Source organism: Watersipora subatra, chromosome 1, assembly GCF_963576615.1.
Source record: "Watersipora subatra chromosome 1, tzWatSuba1.1, whole genome shotgun sequence".
Classification (NCBI taxonomy): Eukaryota; Metazoa; Bryozoa; class Gymnolaemata; order Cheilostomatida; family Watersiporidae; genus Watersipora; species Watersipora subatra.
This window is the reverse complement of record NC_088708.1, coordinates 43,996,969-44,018,786: the sequence shown is the minus strand read 5'-3', so window position 1 is coordinate 44,018,786 and position 21,818 is coordinate 43,996,969. Positions and strand designations below refer to the sequence as shown.

Here is a 21,818-nt window from a genome sequence, read left to right as displayed (position 1 = left end):
TAATGCTTCTGCTAATCGCGAAGATCAAATAGCTTCAAAAATGTGCGTTTGAAAAGCGAAACTAAGATCAGTATGAGATGCAAACGAGTTTTTCATTGGCTCAACACAAAAAGGTTTTTTCTTACATAAAGTGGAGACTTGGTTGGCTAATTATACAACTGCTCACCATCGGAAACGTTTTGTATTAAGCCTGCAAAAACTGTTCCATTCCCACAACCTTAGATGCGTACGGAGCATTATGATTTATAGGGTCGGCTTATATGCGAGTTCTTATAAATTCCTTGATTTCGAGGCTGTTTTTCTGGAGTTGGCTTATATGTGTGGATATACAGTATGGATATACACTGACTTATCCTCTATACCTCATCCTGAATTTCTTACATTTCAGAGCACAGACAAACTAGAGAGGGATCGCTTACTCCAGTTTTTGAACCGGCTCATCCAGAATAAGGTACATTGTGGCCTCTATGATTTCTGCTGTTGTATAATGTCTCATGTCTATGTCACTTTTTTTGTGCCATATTCCCTCTGGTATATTTCCTGCTATAGATATTGGTTGAGAAGCATATCAAGTTATTGTTGAAACTGGTTGACCACAGGAAATATTCTCTCAACTTGTAGAAGAATGTCAAGGAGCTATTGGATGCCAACGGAGTAAGGGTGCTTGTTGACCTACTTCCCATGGCGCACCTGCACACTACGCGTGCCACCGTTCCCCTTCAGACCAACGTAATAGAGGCATCTGCTGATATGAAAAGAGAGAGTGAAAAGGAGTGGTACTATGGCAACAGAGACAAGGAGAGGCTCGGACCTTTTGGCTTTGATGAGGTACACAGTCTATTTACTTGCTATTGTTGTGACAGTCTTTGCTGTGAACTGTGGTTTGTGTAACTTTTCATTAAGAGGTGATGTTAAAACATTTCTCTATATTTCTAATCCATCAACATATCAGCAATGATTTAAACCCTGTCTCTCCAGTGTCTTTCAATTCTCACAATCCTTGGAATTGTCTTCTTTTACTTTTGCATCAAGCCATTCGTTCTAACTTCAAACCGTTCTACTTAGCATTAACCACTACAACATAGCTTCAAACCCATCTCTCCAGCACCGAACAATTCCACCTGGCACCAAACACCTCTACACCAAGGCTGTTTATCTAACATTAAACCTGTCTACTTAGTGCCAAGTGTTTGACTTACTTCACAAGCACTTTTGTTCCATGATGCCATCTCTTATTTATAAAAGCATGCCATAATTAAAGGCATTCCCTCCCCCTTTTTCTATCACTACACCACTGTCTCTCTGTTACTAATTACTAGCACCACTACGTTGGTAATTGTACGAGTCTTCCTCATCTGATATCTTTAAGGTCTGCTTCTGGTTGCCTTTTGGTAAAGAGTATCTCAGTGCAATTTTCGCTGTGCCCAGATTAAGGAGCTTTACCAAGACGGTGGCTCAATACACGCAAAGACACGCTGTTGGGCACAGGGGATGGATGGCTGGAGACCCATGTACACGATTCCCCAGCTCAAATGGTGTCTGCTTGCCACCTCCCAGTCAGTGATGAACGAGACAGATCTCTCTATACTTATTCTTAACATGTTAAATAGGTGGGTAACTCTATGTACATACCTATCACATTAACTAGGTTACTAACTTTATTTACTGTAAAACTTCTAATTGAATGCCTCCTCTATTCCACCGCCACTGTGGCAATCTTTGGTCTTTATGAGCCCATAATATCAATTGATCAGTAAAAAAAGTGTCCACAAAATCGTATTAATAACGAATCATAACATCAATAACAATTAATTCTTTTGTTGTTCAACTCCAAAGCTTTTAATTTTTTTCTGTTTAAACTTTGAAAGCATTACCATAAAAATAATTAATAACTGTCTCAAGCTAATGGCAATTCCTTGTTTAACGTGGTTTTAATACTTTGAAGTACATGTATATAAAAAACGGTTTACATTTACGCTGGCAGATGAATGACTAGTTTCAGGGTCAAGGTTGCGTTTAGCGAGCAAAACCTTTGCGCACTGCATTTGTGCTAACTGCAACCGTTTTGCTCTGCCAATAAATTTTTGGACGCTAATGTCGTCTAGTTCAGCAGTGGAAATGGAGAGTTGAGGTCAGAAAACATTGCGGAAGGTATCGGACAACTAAGAGATGTTTGTTTCATCGAAAGCAACAATTGGAACGCGGCTATCTGAGCAAATGATGTAAATATTTTTGTTTTAAAAACATTAATTTTTGTTTCTGCGTGAATGAAAATTGAGTGATCAACAAATTGCAAAGCAGTACACACGCTATAATATGATGACAAGTTATTTGCAAGCAATAGATATCAACCAGTAGCGATATTTTTCGGTTTTTCGATGCATATTCATTAAGAGATCTTTGACAAGTTGGAGGTATGTTAGCAGATTTATTGCATCCAAAAGGTTTAATATCGCTCTACCGGAAAGAGAGGGAAGATATAGGCGACATCCGTTTCGCCCATAAAAGGGCTAAATTTATCTTGCCAAAATTCTCATGAGTCATTTAAAAAATACAACACCAGCCTCTATTTGAACGCCACTTTCAATTGACTACCACTATAGAAGAAGAGTTAAAAATAGAGCACCATGGCGGTCAATTGGAGGCTATACAGTATTTGCCGGTGTTTTCACTCTTTGACCATAGGACAGAGTGCATAAGTTCTGGTCATACATAATTTGAGTGTTTGTTGGTCTGTCATCCGTATGTTCAGTTATAGAGTGAAAGTTGTAAGAACGAAAAACTGCTTCACACTGGAATTGAACACACGGAATTACCGGTTTTGCTTGCAGGCGCTATGCCACGAACTCCTTGCTGTACAATGGAATAATTGTTTAGTTACTAGCACGCTTGAAGATCATGATTGTGTGAGAGATCATGACGTGTAACAATTATTAGTACAATTATTCAAAGCCTTACGAAGGTGGCTGAATGGCTCAGTAGTAGTGCGCTTGTTATCACACATGTGCATCTTCCGAACATACTGGTTCAATTTCTGTTAGGCGCAATCATTTTTTAATGCCTAGACAAAAGGACGAACACGGTTCTCATTTCAGTAAAGATTTAGACTAGCTCAAGTTTATCAAATTTATAGGGTAAAGAAACTTAGCCAATTAAAAATAAATTTTGTATAGAAAAACTTTTTTATTACACGCACGTCAGGCATTTTGGGTAGATGTTTCTAGAATCGTATATTTTGTTAAGCTGTGATAACTTTATTAATCCATGTATTATGCCATTAATACATATGTTAAACGACAGTACAACAATTAAAACAAACTTTGCTCTTCTATTCAATGTTTCGGCATATCTGTTGTAATCATGGGGTTATATGTTACTGTAGATGGATGATAATCATACTGTAGATGGATGATAATACTGGTTATGTTAGTCTACTGTTACAGATGCATGGTAGTACTGACTATGTTATGCTAGTCTATTGTAGATTTATGGTAGTAGTGACTATGCTATGCTAGTCTATTGTAGATTTATGGTAGTACTGACTATGTTATGCTAGTCTATTGTAGATTTATGGTGGTAGTGACTACCGTACTTTTTGGACTATTAGCCGCTACTTTTTTTCTGATTTGAGCCATGCGGCTTATATAAGGGTGCGGCTATTCTGTGGCTTTTTCTTTGACCGCTAGGGCGCATTAACCAGAATCTCCGGTTAGTGCGCCTTTAGCGGTGAAAGAAAATACGAAGCAATGCCTAACGGTACTGTTCCGTTAGGCGCTAGATTAAAAAGCGTTGGTTAATACGAAACAGTGCCTAACGCGGCACTGTTCCGTTTTAAACAGGAAAGTTGCTGCCACGTTAAAAAGTACCGTCCTGAGTTCTGCGGCCTATACAAAGGTGCGACCTATGTATTGTTTTATTATTGTTTTTTGGAAAATAAAGCAGATGCGACTTATATATATATGCTGTTTATTGTCCGAAAAGTGCGGTACATATCATGAGAAAAGGGTTTTGTGTAATTGAAATAAATTAAGAGAGAAAATAAAAACCACTGTAAAGGTTATGTTATGTTAGTCTACTGTAGATGCATGGTAGTAGTGACTATGTTATGTTAGTCTACAGTAGATGCGTGGTAGTATTGACTATGTTAGTCTACTGTAGATGTATGGTAGTAGTGACTATGTTATGTTAGTCCGCTGTAGATGCATGGTAGTCGGAACTATATTATGTTAGTCTACTGTAGATGCATGGTAGTAGTGACTATGTTATGTTAGTCTCCTGTAGATGTATGGTGGCAGTAGTCTGTTATGTGTTTTAGGATTCTCGAATACTATCCAAGTAAGGACAGTGATGGAGCTGTCATCAGACCACTGCCTCGAGCTCAGAGGCTGCTCAGTGAACCAATTTGTTTACCACACATTGTTCAGGTTAGTTGTGACTGATTCCTCTCACCTTGCATGAACTTTAACAGATAATTAATAATTTCTCGCGATATTGCAATTCCATGAATAAAAAATGGATGCTGTTTGCCATGTTTTTACCTTAGTGGTGCTTCAGCAAAAAATTGCAAAAGGTTTTCAAATTGCTGTTGAATTTTGTACAATTAAGTCTGGTTATATTGAATTTCTTATACTGATGGAAAACATCACATAGTGGAGCAATTTTGAAGAACCTTGATTTATGATTGGTCATTCCATTAACTGCGAATGAACTGTAGGAATCTCTCCCTCATTTGTTTTGATTCACTTGCAAATTGTTAGCAGATAAGCAAACAAGTTCCTAGTGACATTTTGCACAGGAATCAAGTAATTCCTATCCATACAGGCTAAGTACCAGCTGATAATATGATTTTTTACAATTTACTATTTACTTACACTCAGCTGTCCCATCCATGAGTGTGTGCGGGCAAAATGACTCTCTGTAAAATTGTAACTGTGAAATGGTAATTTTACGAATGTCCAAATCAGTATGTCTGAAGATGACTGGTGTGTGCAGTTTGATTATAGGCAATTATTACATTTGTTGTATATATGTCATTTCTATTATTATATATTATTATTAGCTATACTGTCATATTATACTACTATCAGCTATATTATATTACTATTAGCTATACTGTCATGTTATACCACTATTAGCTATATTATATTACTATTAGCTATACTGTCTTATTATATTACTATCAGTTATATTAGATTACTATTAATTATATTATGCTATGTTATTGTATTATTAATTATATTTTTCTATCGTGTTGTTATTAGTTATATTGACAGTGCTTTCCATTTTATTAAAATAATTGTATGGTATGATGTGTAACTCATGGCCTTGATGCTGTTCATTTAACTGTACACCATGTATAGATGGATTAAATTTAGCCTAAACAAGTGGGTTGTACATACTTTCAATATTTTTACACAGCTGTTGGTGACCTTTGATCCGGTGATAGTGGAGAAGGTGGCCAAGATGCTCTATCTAATCATGCAGGACAACCCTGGTCTTTCAAGGCTATATCTAACGGGAACTTTCTTCTTCATTCTCATGTACACAGGCAGTAATGTGCTGCCGATAGCTCGTTTCCTCAAATACGCTCATATGAAACAAGCCTTCAGATCTGAAGAAAGCAACACTTCCGATATTATGCAGGTAGAGCAGCTTCTAGCTAAATACAGTCATACACACTTATTGTTGGGCGAAGGTGTCAGAAATTAGACTCAGGATAACATCAGATTTGGATGCATGGATGCTACTCTGTAGATGTCACTTGTATAGAGTTGTCATTTTGCAAGCGTCACTTTTATGCATTCGCCACACTGCAAATGTCATTTTTACGCAGTTGCCACTCTAAAAATGTCACTTTGCAAATGTCACTCTGAAAATGTCATTCTGCAGATGTCACTTGCATGCAGTTGTCACTCCATAGGTGTCACTTGTATGAAGTTGTCACCCTGTAAATGTCACTTGTATGCAGCTGTCAACATTACCTTTTTCATTGGTTAATTGTAGAGAAGCATACTCGGGCACATGCTCCCTGAGGCTATGATATGTTACCTTGAGCAGTATGAGCCGGAGAAATTTTCAGAAATATTCCTTGGAGAGTTTGACACTCCAGAGGCCATATGGAATGCTGAGATGAGGTGAGCTGAAGTTTTTCTGTTTTTTTTCTGGTTCTTTTCATGATCGCATTTGGTTACACTAGTTTATCCTGATAGCCTCAGGTGATATCTGATATTGATGAAGTCATTGTGAGCAATTTTACTTTAAAATGCTTATTACCTAATTAACTAATTAAGTAATACAAATTACTTAGCTAATTAATACTTTTTAACACTTTTTAATTTTAACAATATGCTCATATATTAGCTGAATTATACAGTAACTAAATAAGTAACATTAATCAATTAGAGGGTTGCCTCACATGCATGAATCTAATCGCACACAGAAAATAAAGTGACACGACTTCTTGGTCATTCAATACTGATGATAATTTGTTAAGTCCCATACGCAGCCTTAAAATTGAGACTAAACCAAATGAAGTTAATTCTGACAAAAATAATTCAATTTTAATATCAATTGTATCCTAAATAACTTCAACATAATCATGTCTGATTAAGGATATTGTGTTTACTTTAGGTATTGCCATTTTGCATTTTCAATCCCCAGGTTGTTAAATTAGAGCTGGCCATGTGAAACTCTGTAGCTTTTGCTCTAGTTAGAGTAAAATTCTTTGGTCTTTTACTGTGGCAATAAACCACTTTCAGTAAATTGAATAGCATCACTCTGTTGTTATTAGTCAAACAACACACTGTGGCAGTTGTGGTCAGACATATAGATGTATATGAGCTGATACAACATGCTTTATTACTGGGTAGCTTTTCAAGGGTCAGCTTCTATACAAGATCAGCTGAAACGCGAGTACATCTGCTCCCTAAGAAATTTAATTTAGACCTACTATTTATTCACTCTCCTTGTTCTCATAGTTTTGCTAATTTTTTGACCTTGTCCACTTATTTGTGGTCAAATGCTGAAAGCGTCCTTTACGCTATGTCCGATGCAACTCTCTCTTTGCGCAGGCGGCTGATGATAGAAAAGATCGCTTCACATCTCGGAGACTTTAGCCCGCGGCTACAGAGCAACACTAGAGCCATGTACCAGTACTGCCCTATCCCTGTCATAGTTTATCCAGCTCTCGAGCATGAGCTTTTCTGCGGGGTCTACTATCTCAAGCACCTTTGTAACACTGAGAAGTTCCCCGACTGGCCAATCAGAGAGCCTGTGAGTGCGAGATGTGATCTAACTAGTGTTTCGTCAAGTGAAGTTATAGATATTTGGATGAATATTTATCAGCTTTTCCTCAGCTTGTCCTTGTTGTTTAAAGGTTCAGCTGCTCAAACAAGTGCTGAAGGCTTGGAAAGAGGAAGTCGAGAAGAAACCTCCGGAGATGTCAACGGAAGAAGCGTACAAGACGCTTGGTTTGGCTACTGGGGCAGGAGGGTAAGGCGTTAGGAACACATACTTTTTGTTAGCACCTATGACTAGATCCATTGTTTTCAAGGAAAGTCCTTCCTATCGATAATCCTTTGGATTCTGATATGTTATCCTTTTAAGAGTTTTTAGTAGAACTGAATCATATCTTAAAGTTAAATGTAACTTTAATTAATTGTTTTACTAGAATTTTAAAACTTCAGAAGAGGGTATTCATAATCATATTTGTAAGTTTTTGGTGTGAAAAATGTTAATACTAACAAAGATGCTGAAGTGTTCCTTTGTATAAAATGAGTAACTGTTTGCAGCGAGTACAAAAATCCAGATTAAAAACTGCAATAAATCTTCAAATTTTTTTATAAACATACAGCCTATATGATCATGACTATTCCTTTTAAATGGTTAGCTAGGCTGTAAGATGCACATGTAGAAGAAACAGCTGCAACAGATATGTGGAATAGGAGTTGCCCTTTTTAGCTTGCCAATACATGGAGCTGGCAATCACTCATTTGCATCTCCTATATTAATTTTAGCTTATCTCACTAGTTGGGTTCAAAATTTGATAGTCTTCTCTTACAGTCACGAAGAAAGCAAAGTGCGAAAGGCATATTTCCGTATGGCCCAGAAGTACCATCCTGATAAGAACCCTGAAGGTCGGCCAATCTTCGAGAAAGCCAATAAAGCGTATGAGTTCCTCTGCACTCGTGACACGCTCAAGGATGGCCCTGACCCTCAGAATATTGTACTTATACTTAAGACTCAGAGCATCCTCTTTACAAGATACCAAGAAGGTAGGTTACTCACTCGCCCCTCTACAGACTTCATTATTTCAACCATAGCCTTTTTCTTCAAATTTGTCATCACACTATCTGTTCTTGATATTTTGAAAAATTAAAAATAGTCTCTACATTGCTGGAGCAAATCTTTCAATATTACAATAGAGCAATCGTCTAAAACTGATAACTGACTTCCTCAGTTATGCTGTTGAATAATGCTGGACAATTGTTGAGGTAGATACAGGACCTCCCCTTTGTTTATGTTCTATAACTACTAATAATATCACACTTTTAGATCGGGTTCTAATGTGTCGGCACAGTTTATTATTCAAGGTCTAATCTTACGCATGTTCCACCACATCGTTCCATGTTATTGTTATTATTAAGTTTGCTTTGTTTTGTGAGTGGCAGCAATTATTAATCCAGAAATGATCATGATTGGCGGAAACATTTAGGAATTTTTACAAGTGGGAAGACATATGTGTCATTAGTTGAGTATTTTTACAAGTGGGAAGACATATGTGTCATTAGTTGAGTATTTTTACAAGTGGGAAGACATATGTGTCATTAGTTGAGTATTTTTACAAGTGGGAAGACATATGTGTCATTAGTTGAGTATTTTTACAAGTGGGAAGACATATGTGTCATTAGTTGAGTATTTTTACAAGTGGGAAGACATATGTGTCATTAGTTGAGTATTTTTACAAGTGGGAAGACATATGTGTCATTAGTTGAGTATTTTTACATGTGGGAAGACATATGTGTCATTAGTTGAGTATTTTTACAAGTGGGAAGACATATGTGTCATTAGTTGAGTATTTTTACAAGTGGGAAGACATATGTGTCATTAGTTGAGTATTTTTACATGTGGGAAGACATATGTGTCATTAGTTGAGTATTTTTACAAGTGGGAAGACATATGTGTCATTAGTTGAGTATTTTTACAAGTGGGAAGACATATGTGTCATTAGTTGAGTATTTTTACATGTGGGAAGACATATGTGTCATTAGTTGAGTATTTTTACAAGTGGGAAGACATATGTGTCATTAGTTGAGTATTTTTACAAGTGGGAAGACATATGTGTCATTAGTTGAGTATTTTTACAAGTGGGAAGACATATGTGTCATTAGTTGAGTATTTTTACATGTGGGAAGACATATGTGTCATTAGTTGAGTATTTTTACAAGTGGGAAGACATATGTGTCATTAGTTGAGTATTTTTACATGTGGGAAGACATATGTGTCATTAGTTGAGTATTTTTACAAGTGGGAAGACATATGTGTCATTAGTTGAGTATTTTTACAAGTGGGAAGACATATGTGTCATTAGTTGAGTATTTTTACAAGTGGGAAGACATATGTGTCATTAGTTGAGTATTTTTACAAGTGGGAAGACATATGTGTCATTAGTTGAGTATTTTTACAAGTGGGAAGACATATGTGTCATTAGTTGAGTATTTTTACAAGTGGGAAGACATATGTGTCATTAGTTGAGTATTTTTACAAGTGGGAAGACATATGTGTCATTAGTTGAGTATTTTTACAAGTGGGAAGACATATGTGTCATTAGTTGAGTATTTTTACATGTGGGAAGACATATGTGTCATTAGTTGAGTATTTTTACATGTGGGAAGACATATGTGTCATTAGTTGAGTATTTTTACAAGTGGGAAGACATATGTGTCATTAGTTGAGTATTTTTACAAGTGGGAAGACATATGTGTCATTAGTTGAGTATTTTTACATGTGGGAAGACATATGTGTCATTAGTTGAGTATTTTTACATGTGGGAAGACATATGTGTCATTAGTTGAGTATTTTTACAAGTGGGAAGACATATGTGTCATTAGTTGAGTATTTTTACATGTGGGAAGACATATGTGTCATTAGTTGAGTATTTTTACAAGTGGGAAGACATATGTGTCATTAGTTGAGTATTTTTACATGTGGGAAGACATATGTGTCATTAGTTGAGTATTTTTACAAGTGGGAAGACATATGTGTCATTAGTTGAGTATTTTTACAAGTGGGAAGACATATGTGTCATTAGTTGAGTATTTTTACAAGTGGGAAGACATATGTGTCATTAGTTGAGTATTTTTACATGTGGGAAGACATATGTGTCATTAGTTGAGTATTTTTACATGTGGGAAGACATATGTGTCATTAGTTGAGTATTTTTACATGTGGGAAGACATATGTGTCATTAGTTGAGTATTTTTACATGTGGGAAGACATATGTGTCATTAGTTGAGTATTTTTACATGTGGGAAGACATATGTGTCATTAGTTGAGTATTTTTACAAGTGGGAAGACATATGTGTCATTAGTTGAGTATTTTTACAAGTGGGAAGACATATGTGTCATTAGTTGAGTATTTTTACATGTGGGAAGACATATGTGTCATTAGTTGAGTATTTTTACATGTGGGAAGACATATGTGTCATTAGTTGAGTATTTTTACAAGTGGGAAGACATATGTGTCATTAGTTGAGTATTTTTACATGTGGGAAGACATATGTGTCATTAGTTGAGTATTTTTACAAGTGGGAAGACATATGTGTCATTAGTTGAGTATTTTTACAAGTGGGAAGACATATGTGTCATTAGTTGAGTATTTTTACAAGTGGGAAGACATATGTGTCATTAGTTGAGTATTTTTACATGTGGGAAGACATATGTGTCATTAGTTGAGTATTTTTACAAGTGGGAAGACATATGTGTCATTAGTTGAGTATTTTTACAAGTGGGAAGACATATGTGTCATTAGTTGAGTATTTTTACAAGTGGGAAGACATATGTGTCATTAGTTGAGTATTTTTACAAGTGGGAAGACATATGTGTCATTAGTTGAGTATTTTTACAAGTGGGAAGACATATGTGTCATTAGTTGAGTATTTTTACAAGTGGGAAGACATATGTGTCATTAGTTGAGTATTTTTACATGTGGGAAGACATATGTGTCATTAGTTGAGTATTTTTACAAGTGGGAAGACATATGTGTCATTAGTTGAGTATTTTTACAAGTGGGAAGACATATGTGTCATTAGTTGAGTATTTTTACATGTGGGAAGACATATGTGTCATTAGTTGAGTATTTTTACAAGTGGGAAGACATATGTGTCATTAGTTGAGTATTTTTACAAGTGGGAAGACATATGTGTCATTAGTTGAGTATTTTTACATGTGGGAAGACATATGTGTCATTAGTTGAGTATTTTTACAAGTGGGAAGACATATGTGTCATTAGTTGAGTATTTTTACAAGTGGGAAGACATATGTGTCATTAGTTGAGTATTTTTACAAGTGGGAAGACATATGTGTCATTAGTTGAGTATTTTTACAAGTGGGAAGACATATGTGTCATTAGTTGAGTATTTTTACAAGTGGGAAGACATATGTGTCATTAGTTGAGTATTTTTACAAGTGGGAAGACATACATGTATGTGTCATTAGTTGAGTATTTTTACAAGTGGGAAGACATATGTGTCATTAGTTGAGTATTTTTACAAGTGGGAAGACATACATGTATGTGTCATTAGTTGAGTATTTTTACAAGTGGGAAGACATACATGTATGTGTCATTAGTTGAGTATTTTTTTAAGTTTGAAGCATAGCAAGTACTGTATGTATATTTCGCCAAGTTACAAAAATAACTAATGCATTATATGAGTTGTATGTAAAAGACTGCTCTGTCATAACATGATGTTAGAAGATTATATACTGTCTCCCTAGTTCAATTGCACTCTGAATGTTGAATATTGAGAATGGAGTTATTGACAGTCCAACAGACTGTCAATAACTCCATTCCAAATGGTCTATATGCCCTTGGCTCTGTCTCATCCGCAGTACTCGAGCCATACAAGTACGCGGGCTACCCGATGCTCATCAAAACCATTGAGTTAGAGACCAATGATGATCAGCTCTTCTCAAAGGCAGCACCTTTGCTGTCTGCCGCTAGCGAGCTCGCCTTTCACACGATGGATTGTTCAGCTCTGAATGCCGAAGAGTTGAGGAGGGAGAAAGGAATTCAGACACTGCACAACGCTTTCTCTAGGTGCATCAGCACACTAAGTACCATGAGTAAGCCTGATGACCTTGCCGTGCAGGTAACGCAATTGGATGTCATACAGTCTAGTCATAAATACTACCATATCATATGCTTTCCTATATACATGTATATGTGTACTTGCTCGGGTAATAAAAAAGTCTTTGGGCAGAAAATTTATTTGTATTTAACACATAACAACATTTGCCATTCCAACTTTAAAACTACCGTACTTTTCGGACTATTAGCTGCTACTTTTTTCTGATGTTTTGAGCCATGCGGCTTATATAAGGGCGCGGCTATTCTGTGGTTTTTTCTTTCACCGCTAGGGCTCATTAACCAGAATCTCCGGTTAGTGCGCTTCTAGCGGTGAAAGAAAAAACGAAACAATGCCTAACGGTACTGTTTTATTAGGCACTGGGTTAAAAAGCGTCGGTTAATACGGAACAGTGCCATTAGGCACTGTTCCGTATTAACCAGCAGAGTTCCTGCTGTGTTAAAAAGCACCGTCATGAGTTCTGCGACCTATACAAAAGGTGCGGCCTATGTATTGTCTTGTCTTATTATCGAGTTTTTGAAAATAAAGCAGATGCGGCTTATATAGGGGTGCGATTAATAGTCCGAAAAGTACGGTACATATCATGAGAAAAGTGTTTTGTGTAATTGAAATAAATTAGAGAGAAAATAGGTTTTCAAACTTTGTTAAACAAATTTTAAACATATCGTGAGGAAAATGTTTCGTGCAGGTCAAATAAATTGAAAAAAATAAAACGACTATAAAATTTTTTAGATGTAAGCTAATTAGCAAGTAATAGCTAAATTAGGTCAGTTTTGCTAAGATTGCCAAAAAAAAAGATTCGGTAATGAAACAATTAATACAAACTGAGAAAACAATATAAAAATCATGAATATGTAAAATTAATAATAACAATTCTTGCATAGAAGTGTGTATGAAAAAGGTTTCTGTTCCACCAGAAGCTATCGATCAAAACTTTGAATACGACGGTACTGGTACCTCTCGACACCGGTAAAAATGAGATATCGCACTGTCATTGTCTGACCGAACAGAGAGATAATGTCAAGGCTTTTCCCACAGAGACAATATAATTGTCCACGTGAGAAGAATTGGTCTTGATCCTAGATATAGTAATTAAACCTTACGAAAGATGTTTCTTAACAGGGGCATCATAACGCATTGGTAAAATAATCAGCGTGTGCTATAGCCTGAATGACACACATATCCACATACTTTGAGAAATATATATACAGTGTAGATTGTCACAGATTCTGTTTGTGTAGGTGTGCTCTCAGATTGCCAAATGCTACGGTGTAGCCTCCCAGTTTCAGAAGTGTAGAGAAGTTATACAAGAGATTCCAGTCATCGTTAAAGAACTTTCTAGAATTCTCTACTATAAGGTAACCCTTGGTACATCACATTAGCATATGTCTAAGATTACCGCTTGTATTTTACACAAGTAATCATCAGCCCTCTCCCATATCCATCACTGATTTACTTTTCATTTTTCAGACAATGACGAGGTTGTGCTCAACAGTTACACAGACAGTCTCATCTTTTTGTGTCGATTACTGCCTGCAGACGGCTCTTTATCAGTGCGGAGTTCTCTGGCACTTACTCCTTTTCTTTTTCAACTACGACTACACCTTACAGGAGAGCGGCGTCGATACACAAGAGGTTTGTCCTACACCGCCTTGATTTGCTGCCAAAAATTGTTTGTTTGTATATTCATCGATGTTCAACAGCTTCAACTTGTCTGCAGGCAACGAATCAGCAACATGTCTCCAACCAGCTAGCGTGTAATGCCGTGACAGCGTGTGCTGCCCTCGGTGGATATAGAGATCCGTGTCCGGAGAACCCAGCAGTCAAGGCTTCGCTTTCTGCCCTGCTTACGCCATACCTCGCAAAAAAACTTTCAAGCGCTGATCCTACAGAGGTTAGCCATTGTGATTTTTCAGGCATTGTCATGTTATTTCTGTTAGAGACATTTGCATATTGTCAGTGTGTGCCTTAGAGTAGTGTGCAGTAAGGGGAGTGCCATCTTCTATCAAAATTGAGCTTGCGCAAAATTTTAGTAGATTTTATTAGCAAGTAGGCCTATTGGTATTTGTCTATCATTTGCCACTGGTTCGATGTTTGAGATGATCTGACTGCCAGGATGTTTATAAACTAGAAATTGACAAAACTTGATCAACAGATCAAGGAAAAGTTGTTTTTGATGTTTGAAGTGATTTAACTGCCAGGATGTTTCAAGATTAAAATTGACAAAACTTGGTCGCAGTTAAAATGCCGTAGATCAAGCAAAAGTACGGTTATGACATCTATTATAGTTGCAAAGTGTATGACAGAGCAGAGACTCGTAACGCTGCAGCTTAAACAGATTAGCTGATATCAACTATAACGACGGTGGCAACTCGTGACGTCATTTTGAACGTATTTTTCTTCTAACCATTTTAACCGCGATCAAGTTTTGTTGATTTTAATCTTGAAACATTTAGCCAGTTAGATAAGCTCAAAAATCAAAAAATTGCAAATGATAGACAAATACCAATACTTTTGAACAAAATCTACTGAAGTTTTGTTTAAGTTCATTTTTAAAGGTCATGCAGGTCACTTCAAAAGACTGCACATTGCCAACTCCATCCGTTAGTGTTTTTACATCTTAATATGACACGCCGTCTACAGTCTCTGCTGCCACAACCTTGCAGGTGCTTAAGGTTCTCAATAGCAATACGGAGAACCCGTACCTTCTCTGGGACAATGCCACACGTCAGGAGCTAACTGAGTACCTCACAGATCAACAGACCAAAATCATGAAAACGGTGAGCTCAACATTTACCTTGCAACTTAGCTTGTTGGTATAACCATGTTTGATGTTTAGCTCTGTTCACGTTCCATTGGAAAAACATAAAGGTTATTTTTCCTGTTTTATTGTTCTTCATTTTTATTTACCCTGTTTTCACTCCTACTTTCTCTTCTCACTTACCCTCCCTTTTTATTTACCCTGTTTACACTCCTACTTTCTCTTCTCACTTACCCTCCCTTTTTATTTACCTTGTATTCACTCCTACCTTCTCTTCTCACTTACCTTCTCTTTTTATTTACCCTGTTTTCACTCCTACTTTCTTTTCTCACTTACCCTCCCCTTTTATTTACCTTGTTTTCACTCCTACCTTCTCTTCTCACTTACCCTCCCTTTTTATTTACCCTGTTTTCATTCCTACCTTCTCTTCTCACTCACCCTCCATTTTTATTTACCCTGTTTTCACTCCTACCTTCTCTTCTCACTTACCCTCCCTTTTTATTTACCCTGTTTTCACTACTACTTTCTCTTCTCACTTACCCTCCCTTTTTATTTACCCTGTTTACACTCCTACCTTCTCTTCTCACTTACCCTCCCTTTTCTATTTACCCTGTTTTCACTCCAATTTTCTCTTCTCACTCACCCTCCCTTTTTCTACACTCCTCTCTCTATCCTACTCACGCTTCATCATCCTTCCTCTTAATTCATTCATTCTTCTTTTCCTCCTTTTTTCTAATTGCTTTTAAAACTTAATTCTTTTGGTAGACTTGATTACAATATGTTTTGTGTCATCATTAATATATGTGCTTATAAGGACCAACTCGATCCTGTAATGAGTCTTACTATATCATCAATAGGGTGAGTGTGATCAGGACTTTGGAGCAAGCTTTGTATCAACTGTGCACGCTAAAGAACTCATTGTTGGAGAGATCTATGTTAGAGTATACAACGAACAGCCGACCTTTGTCATCGAGGTAATATAATTGTCCACCGTAGTAAGTATTGCTGGTATGCCATTGTCTCTTTTGGTGCATGAGCCACAGCATTTGGAGTTATGCCCCTTTTTTATGTCATCATTTTTCTCTACGCTCCCACATTGCATAGAAATAATTCCTCAACTCTTTTCTACCTAATAGTTTAAGCAGAAAGTTTTGGTCGGTTGAAGCGTATTTAGCTAAAATATTTTACAGCTAGACAATTATTTCCTTAGTATTCTAATATGAGCCACATATTTCAGAAGAAAAAGATTTGTTTTTTACAAAAGACCTGGCTTACAGTTGCAGTGATATGTTATTAACATTGTTTAGTACATGTACTGCTTATCTACTTACCATCACATTTGATGTCATTTGTACCGAGATAACTATCAGTTTGTTCCTCTCTCAGCATGTTAACCTGTTCTCATTCTATGCTAACTCGGAGTTACGATTATTTCACCTCATGCTCATATCATGTTGCAGAACCCAAAGGGGTTCACAATAGATCTACTGGAGTTCCTGAGCAGCAATGCTCAATATCTGCACTCGGTCCTGCAACTACAGGCTGCCAACCCAAAGACACAGCTCACCCCAGAGGCACTCCTAAAGATTACTCATGTACAAATGGCCCTCACAGCTTTGTACAATGTCATCAAGAATAACCCTGGTAGGTTTCTTCACCAGCTGGTTGGCTCACTCATACAATTGTCATACTGGCTATCAGCTGTTCACGCATGTTGTTCAGCATCGGAAAGGTTTGTGATCATAACTGCCAAGTGTCGCTGCACAATGTTTCACTAGTTTAGCCTAGTGTCAGATATGTCTTAGGGTGCTTTCATATTCCCCACGCTTTAGAGTCACACAACGGGGTGCACATGAAGTATTCACATTTCAGTTGTGTGCCCTTTGCAATTGTAGGGGAACTACAGTAGTTTTTATGCCTTGATTGAGTTAGAATAGGGTAAGTGATAACTATGTTGGGTAGAGTCTGTAGACAATTAATGAACACGTGTGTGGCAAAGTATCGATGCATAACACATGCCGTGGTTCTTCATGTCTTCATAAACAGTTCAATTTTCATAGTCTATGATAACTGAATTCCTGCTTCATAAGCAAATGCGGTCAGTTTAGGCACAAAAATATATTTTTTTAGATTCATTTACATGTTATCGATAGTTTAATTGCATCGGTCTCTTATCTCTCAATGTAGATTGTAGATTGTAAAAGGTAATTTTAAATTTATGAATATGAATTAGACAAAATTAATTCTTATCGCGTACCCTATTTAATGATAATTTATTTAATATACATGTATATAATGATATATTACCATATATAAATATACAATTATAGATTTAGATAATATATTTAATATTAGGTATTTTTTATATCTGTAACTAGTACCCCTCTAGGGAACATGTAGGTAAACACAAACCACCATTTATTATATGCCATTATGTGTCAAACAGTCAGTTGTAATACTCGCTACTAAAGTGAAATATGTTTGATAAGTTCGTGCAAGTTAATGTGAAGTGACTGGCCTTTTACTGGCTGCAATGCTAGTTCTCCACTACCTGTTACTTCAGATAAGTATTACGCAAGCATACAGTTTGGTTGCTGTGGTAGGTAACACCTTCACAACTCTATTTGTATGTTGATTTGTGTAGTTTGCTGTTGTTATCACAACTGCTGTGCTTTATAATTGTTCAATTTGTCTAAATTTGTCCACCAATTGTATCCGTGTTCACTCAATCTTTGCTATAGTGACTATGTAGGATTATGTGTACCTTCAGCATTAGGTTTTAATGGGTCAGCTATAACTTTTGTTGGCGGACTTACCTTAAGGTGGTGAGTCAGGTTCCAGTGGTAAGTAGGACTTCAGTGTGTTACTCTAGTTGTTTGCCTCTGTCACTCCCAAAGCTCCTTCGTACCTCCAACTAGATGTTTAGAGTATCTAGTCATACTAACCTTGACGTTGTGTTACACCTGCTGCTTCCTGTCAACTTTCCTCGGTTTGCTTCATTGTTTTGTAGCATTTTACTTGTGTTCTCATGGACATAGACAACATAGACAGCAATCATAGATAACTGTGTTGTGGTTTGATAATTTAATATTCCATTAGATATGTCTAGATATGACTACATTAGGTATGTCTAGATATGACTACATTAGGTTTGTTTAGATACGGCTACATTAGGTTTGTCTAGATATGACTACATTAGGTTTGTCTAAATACGACTACATTAGGTTTGTCTAGATACGACTACATTAAATATGTCTAGATACGATTACATTAGGTATGTCTAGATATGACTATATTAGGTATGTCTTGATACGACTACATTAGGTATGTGTAGATATGACTACATTAGGTATGTCTAGATATGACTACATTAGGGATGTCTAGATGCGACTACATTAGGTATGTCTAGATACGACTACATTAGGGATGTCTAGATACGACTACATTAGGTATGTCTAGATATGACTACATTAGGTATGTCTAGATACGACTATATTAGGTATGTCTTGATACGACTACATTAGGTATGTCTAGATACGACTACATTAGGTATGTCTAGATACGACTACATTAGGTATGTCTAGATACGACTACATTAGGTATGTCTAGATACGACTACATTAGGTATGTCTAGATACGACTACAATAGGTATGTCTAGATACGACTACATTAGGTATGTCTAGATACTACTACATTAGGTATGTCTAAATATGACTATATTAGGTATGTCTAGATACGACTACATTAGGTATGTGTAGATATGACTACATTAGGTATGTCTAGATATGACTTCACTAGGCTTAGTTACATAAGCACCAGTGTGTTTATGTACTTTACTAAGTACTAAATGTGTTCAGATATGGCAACTCTATGTACATAAAGATATTACTGCAATGAATATGTTTAGGTTCGACCACGCTCAGTTTTTTTAAAGAGATCTCTATCGTATGCATTTAGTCACCGTTACACTAAAGATCGCAATAGCTAAGTGCATCTAGATTTCTCAGAATTGAGTGTGTTTAAGGAGGACTACACCCAATCCATCTTGATACCACTACTTCTATGTATGCGACCAGACTACAGGCATTGAGAAGGCTCAAAAGTAAAAATAAATTATTTTACCTACATGTGATCACTGGTAGATCCTTATAATTTATGCTAGTTTTGTGGTCTTTTAGCTGTTACATGCCAGCCTTGACCTCTTATCTATTGCAGGGGTAGAGATGCAGTGTATCGGTAATTTTAAGCTGCTGTTCTACTTCCTGAGGCTACCACTATCTAAGGAAGTTCAGGATGCCGCTCTCAAAGTTATCTCTTTGGTAACAACCAACCAAGAGTGTGTAAATGACATTGCTGCCAGCGAAGTCTTGTCTAGTCTTTTGGTCGTCATTCCTAGTCTTCCCAAGTCTACACAGTTAATCCTGCAGACGCTTCACGCCCTCATTTCTAACACAAAAATTGTCAAGGAGCTCATGCTACGAGGTAGTTGAAATGCCAACATACTAAACATTGGCTTTGTTATAAATATTTGCATTTATCATATATATTAATATTTGGATAAGCATGCCATAATATTTTGTGTTGAGTATTAGGTAGCAGTAAGATTTAAGACTAGATTCCCTAAACAGCTTGTGGAATTATAATTTATGTACGGAGTTGTCTGCTATTTACCAAGTAAAAACTCAACTGTAGAGGGAATAATTCCTAGTTTTATAGATAGTTATGGATAATTGTTGGCAATACATATGTGACCCATTCGCTGAGTAGCTATATCATATATACATATGCTAAAAAAGCGTTCAAGTGTCCTTAATATTTGGGTCTGGCACTATATTGGCACTCTTTAAAATACGGTTATCACTATCATACAGATTATGTGCGCCTTGAGTTTGTATTGTCAGCGGGTGCTCTTTGTAGCTCTCTAAGCATTGCTTGGTTGGTCTGTTGAACTACGTAGACTGCTACCACTGTATAACTCAGAAAAATTAACTGTGTTGCATTAAATAAAAAGCTTCAAATCATCAATTTCAAAATTGAAATCATTCAATTTCTTCATTCCTATTTGCCGAACCTACATGCACATTGATAGTATGACACACAGCACTTGAACCTACATGCACATTGATAGTATGACACACAGCACTTGAACCTACATGCACATTGATAGTATGACACACAGCACTTGAACCTACATGCACATTGATAGTATGACACACAGCACTTGAACCTACATGCACATTGATAGAATGAGACACAGCACTTGAAGCTTGAAATATGGAATATTTTATATGTCGGCAGTTGATTACAAATGTTTTTAAGCGCTGTTTTATAGCTATATATCTTATGTTTATTATGGGCATCTACTAGCTCAGTTATATCTTATGTTTATTATGGGCATCTACTAGCTCAGTTGTTTCTAGTTTGACATGAGTTGACATGTTGTAGGTGGAGTGCTTTATCTTCTCGATCTCTTCTGTAATAACACCAACCCAGCCGTGAGGGAACAGGCCGGAGAACTCTTTGCCAAGATGCTCAATGACAAGCTAGTCGGCCCTAGGTGTAGGATTATTCTTAGCAAATTTTTACCTCCTATTTTTATGGACGCTATGAGGGACTCGACGGAAGCCTCCGTCCACATGTTTGAAGGTGCGGTTGTTTGATACAGAAGTATCGCTAGATGGCATCGCTGCCTTTTGTTGTGTGTACATCTGATTGTCATCACTGTTTGAAGTTTCTGTAATATAGTCATAGACATGACTTCTGTGCTTGAAAGGTGTTCATGAAAATCCCGAACTCATATGGAATGATGAGGCCAGAGAGAAGGTTTGCGATACTGTCAGGAAAATGACTAAACAGTGAGTAGCTCAATTTTGTAGTCCATCCAATGAACTCGCTTGCTATGACTGCTACCTGCTGGACGACTAGCCAACTTCAAGGCCAGTTAAAAAGGTGGCATCATGCATAAACTGTCAAGTCATTTCAAATGCAATTGCTAGTATTGCTGATTAAAATGCAGTGGAACAGTTCCTAGTGGAGTTTGTTTGCTACAACGAAGAATTTTACTCGCGGATGTCTTTGAATTATGGTCATGTGAAACAAGTTATAAATGGCTTGGTAAAACCAAGTGCGTTGAGTTAATGACAAAATATGCATATTTTACCATCTATGTTACAAACAGTGTCAGGCTTCATATGCTCAAAAATGTTTGTCAAAAAGACTAGTGCATAAAGTTGTGCTAACAGATTTATTAATCTTTATAATTATTTACTATGGAAGAAACTGTCAATCAAGTTGCTGTCATGGCAGGCAATCAGTCTATCATGTACCCTGTGACTAATCAATGCTGCATAAGTCCATAAGGAATTTCAAATTTAAAGATTTTAATTTTGGACTGCTCCATTCCTTTACTAATTCTGAAGTATAGCTTCAACCAAAGGAAGGTTTTGCCATATGTGGTGAGACTGTTACTCTTGGCTGCTGCTAGTGAGCAAAGCTATTAACTAACCTCCGATATTGAAAGCTTACGCTGTTATTACTAGTTGCTGTAAGTTGTAGGGTGCTGTCAGACTCTATTGTGTGTCTATTTGGGGATGCATGAAAATTATATGATTAGGGATCATTAAGACCTATGCGTACCAATACATTTGGAGTTGTCATCTACACGCCTTTCCTAATAGTAGACGACCAGCAT

General features: G+C 36.7%; 1 protein-coding gene across 1 annotated transcript in view; it reads left to right on the top strand.

Moving 5' to 3' along the window:
• Positions 1-21,818, top strand: part of LOC137410565 (dnaJ homolog subfamily C member 13-like) — a 52,606-nt gene that overhangs the window by 25,017 nt on the left and 5,771 nt on the right. Inside the window, exons 20-39 of the mRNA XM_068096003.1 lie at positions 389-451; positions 622-828; positions 1,429-1,610; positions 4,316-4,424; positions 5,419-5,643; positions 6,004-6,134; positions 7,071-7,272; positions 7,376-7,491; positions 8,062-8,273; positions 12,109-12,368; positions 13,607-13,723; positions 13,836-14,000; positions 14,086-14,259; positions 15,032-15,145; positions 15,984-16,100; positions 16,587-16,770; positions 17,949-17,969; positions 19,343-19,609; positions 20,573-20,773; positions 20,901-20,982. Of these exons, the coding sequence (XP_067952104.1) occupies positions 389-451; positions 622-828; positions 1,429-1,610; positions 4,316-4,424; positions 5,419-5,643; positions 6,004-6,134; positions 7,071-7,272; positions 7,376-7,491; positions 8,062-8,273; positions 12,109-12,368; positions 13,607-13,723; positions 13,836-14,000; positions 14,086-14,259; positions 15,032-15,145; positions 15,984-16,100; positions 16,587-16,770; positions 17,949-17,969; positions 19,343-19,609; positions 20,573-20,773; positions 20,901-20,982 (3,149 nt within the window). The remainder of the gene's footprint in view (positions 1-388; positions 452-621; positions 829-1,428; positions 1,611-4,315; positions 4,425-5,418; positions 5,644-6,003; positions 6,135-7,070; positions 7,273-7,375; positions 7,492-8,061; positions 8,274-12,108; positions 12,369-13,606; positions 13,724-13,835; positions 14,001-14,085; positions 14,260-15,031; positions 15,146-15,983; positions 16,101-16,586; positions 16,771-17,948; positions 17,970-19,342; positions 19,610-20,572; positions 20,774-20,900; positions 20,983-21,818) is intronic.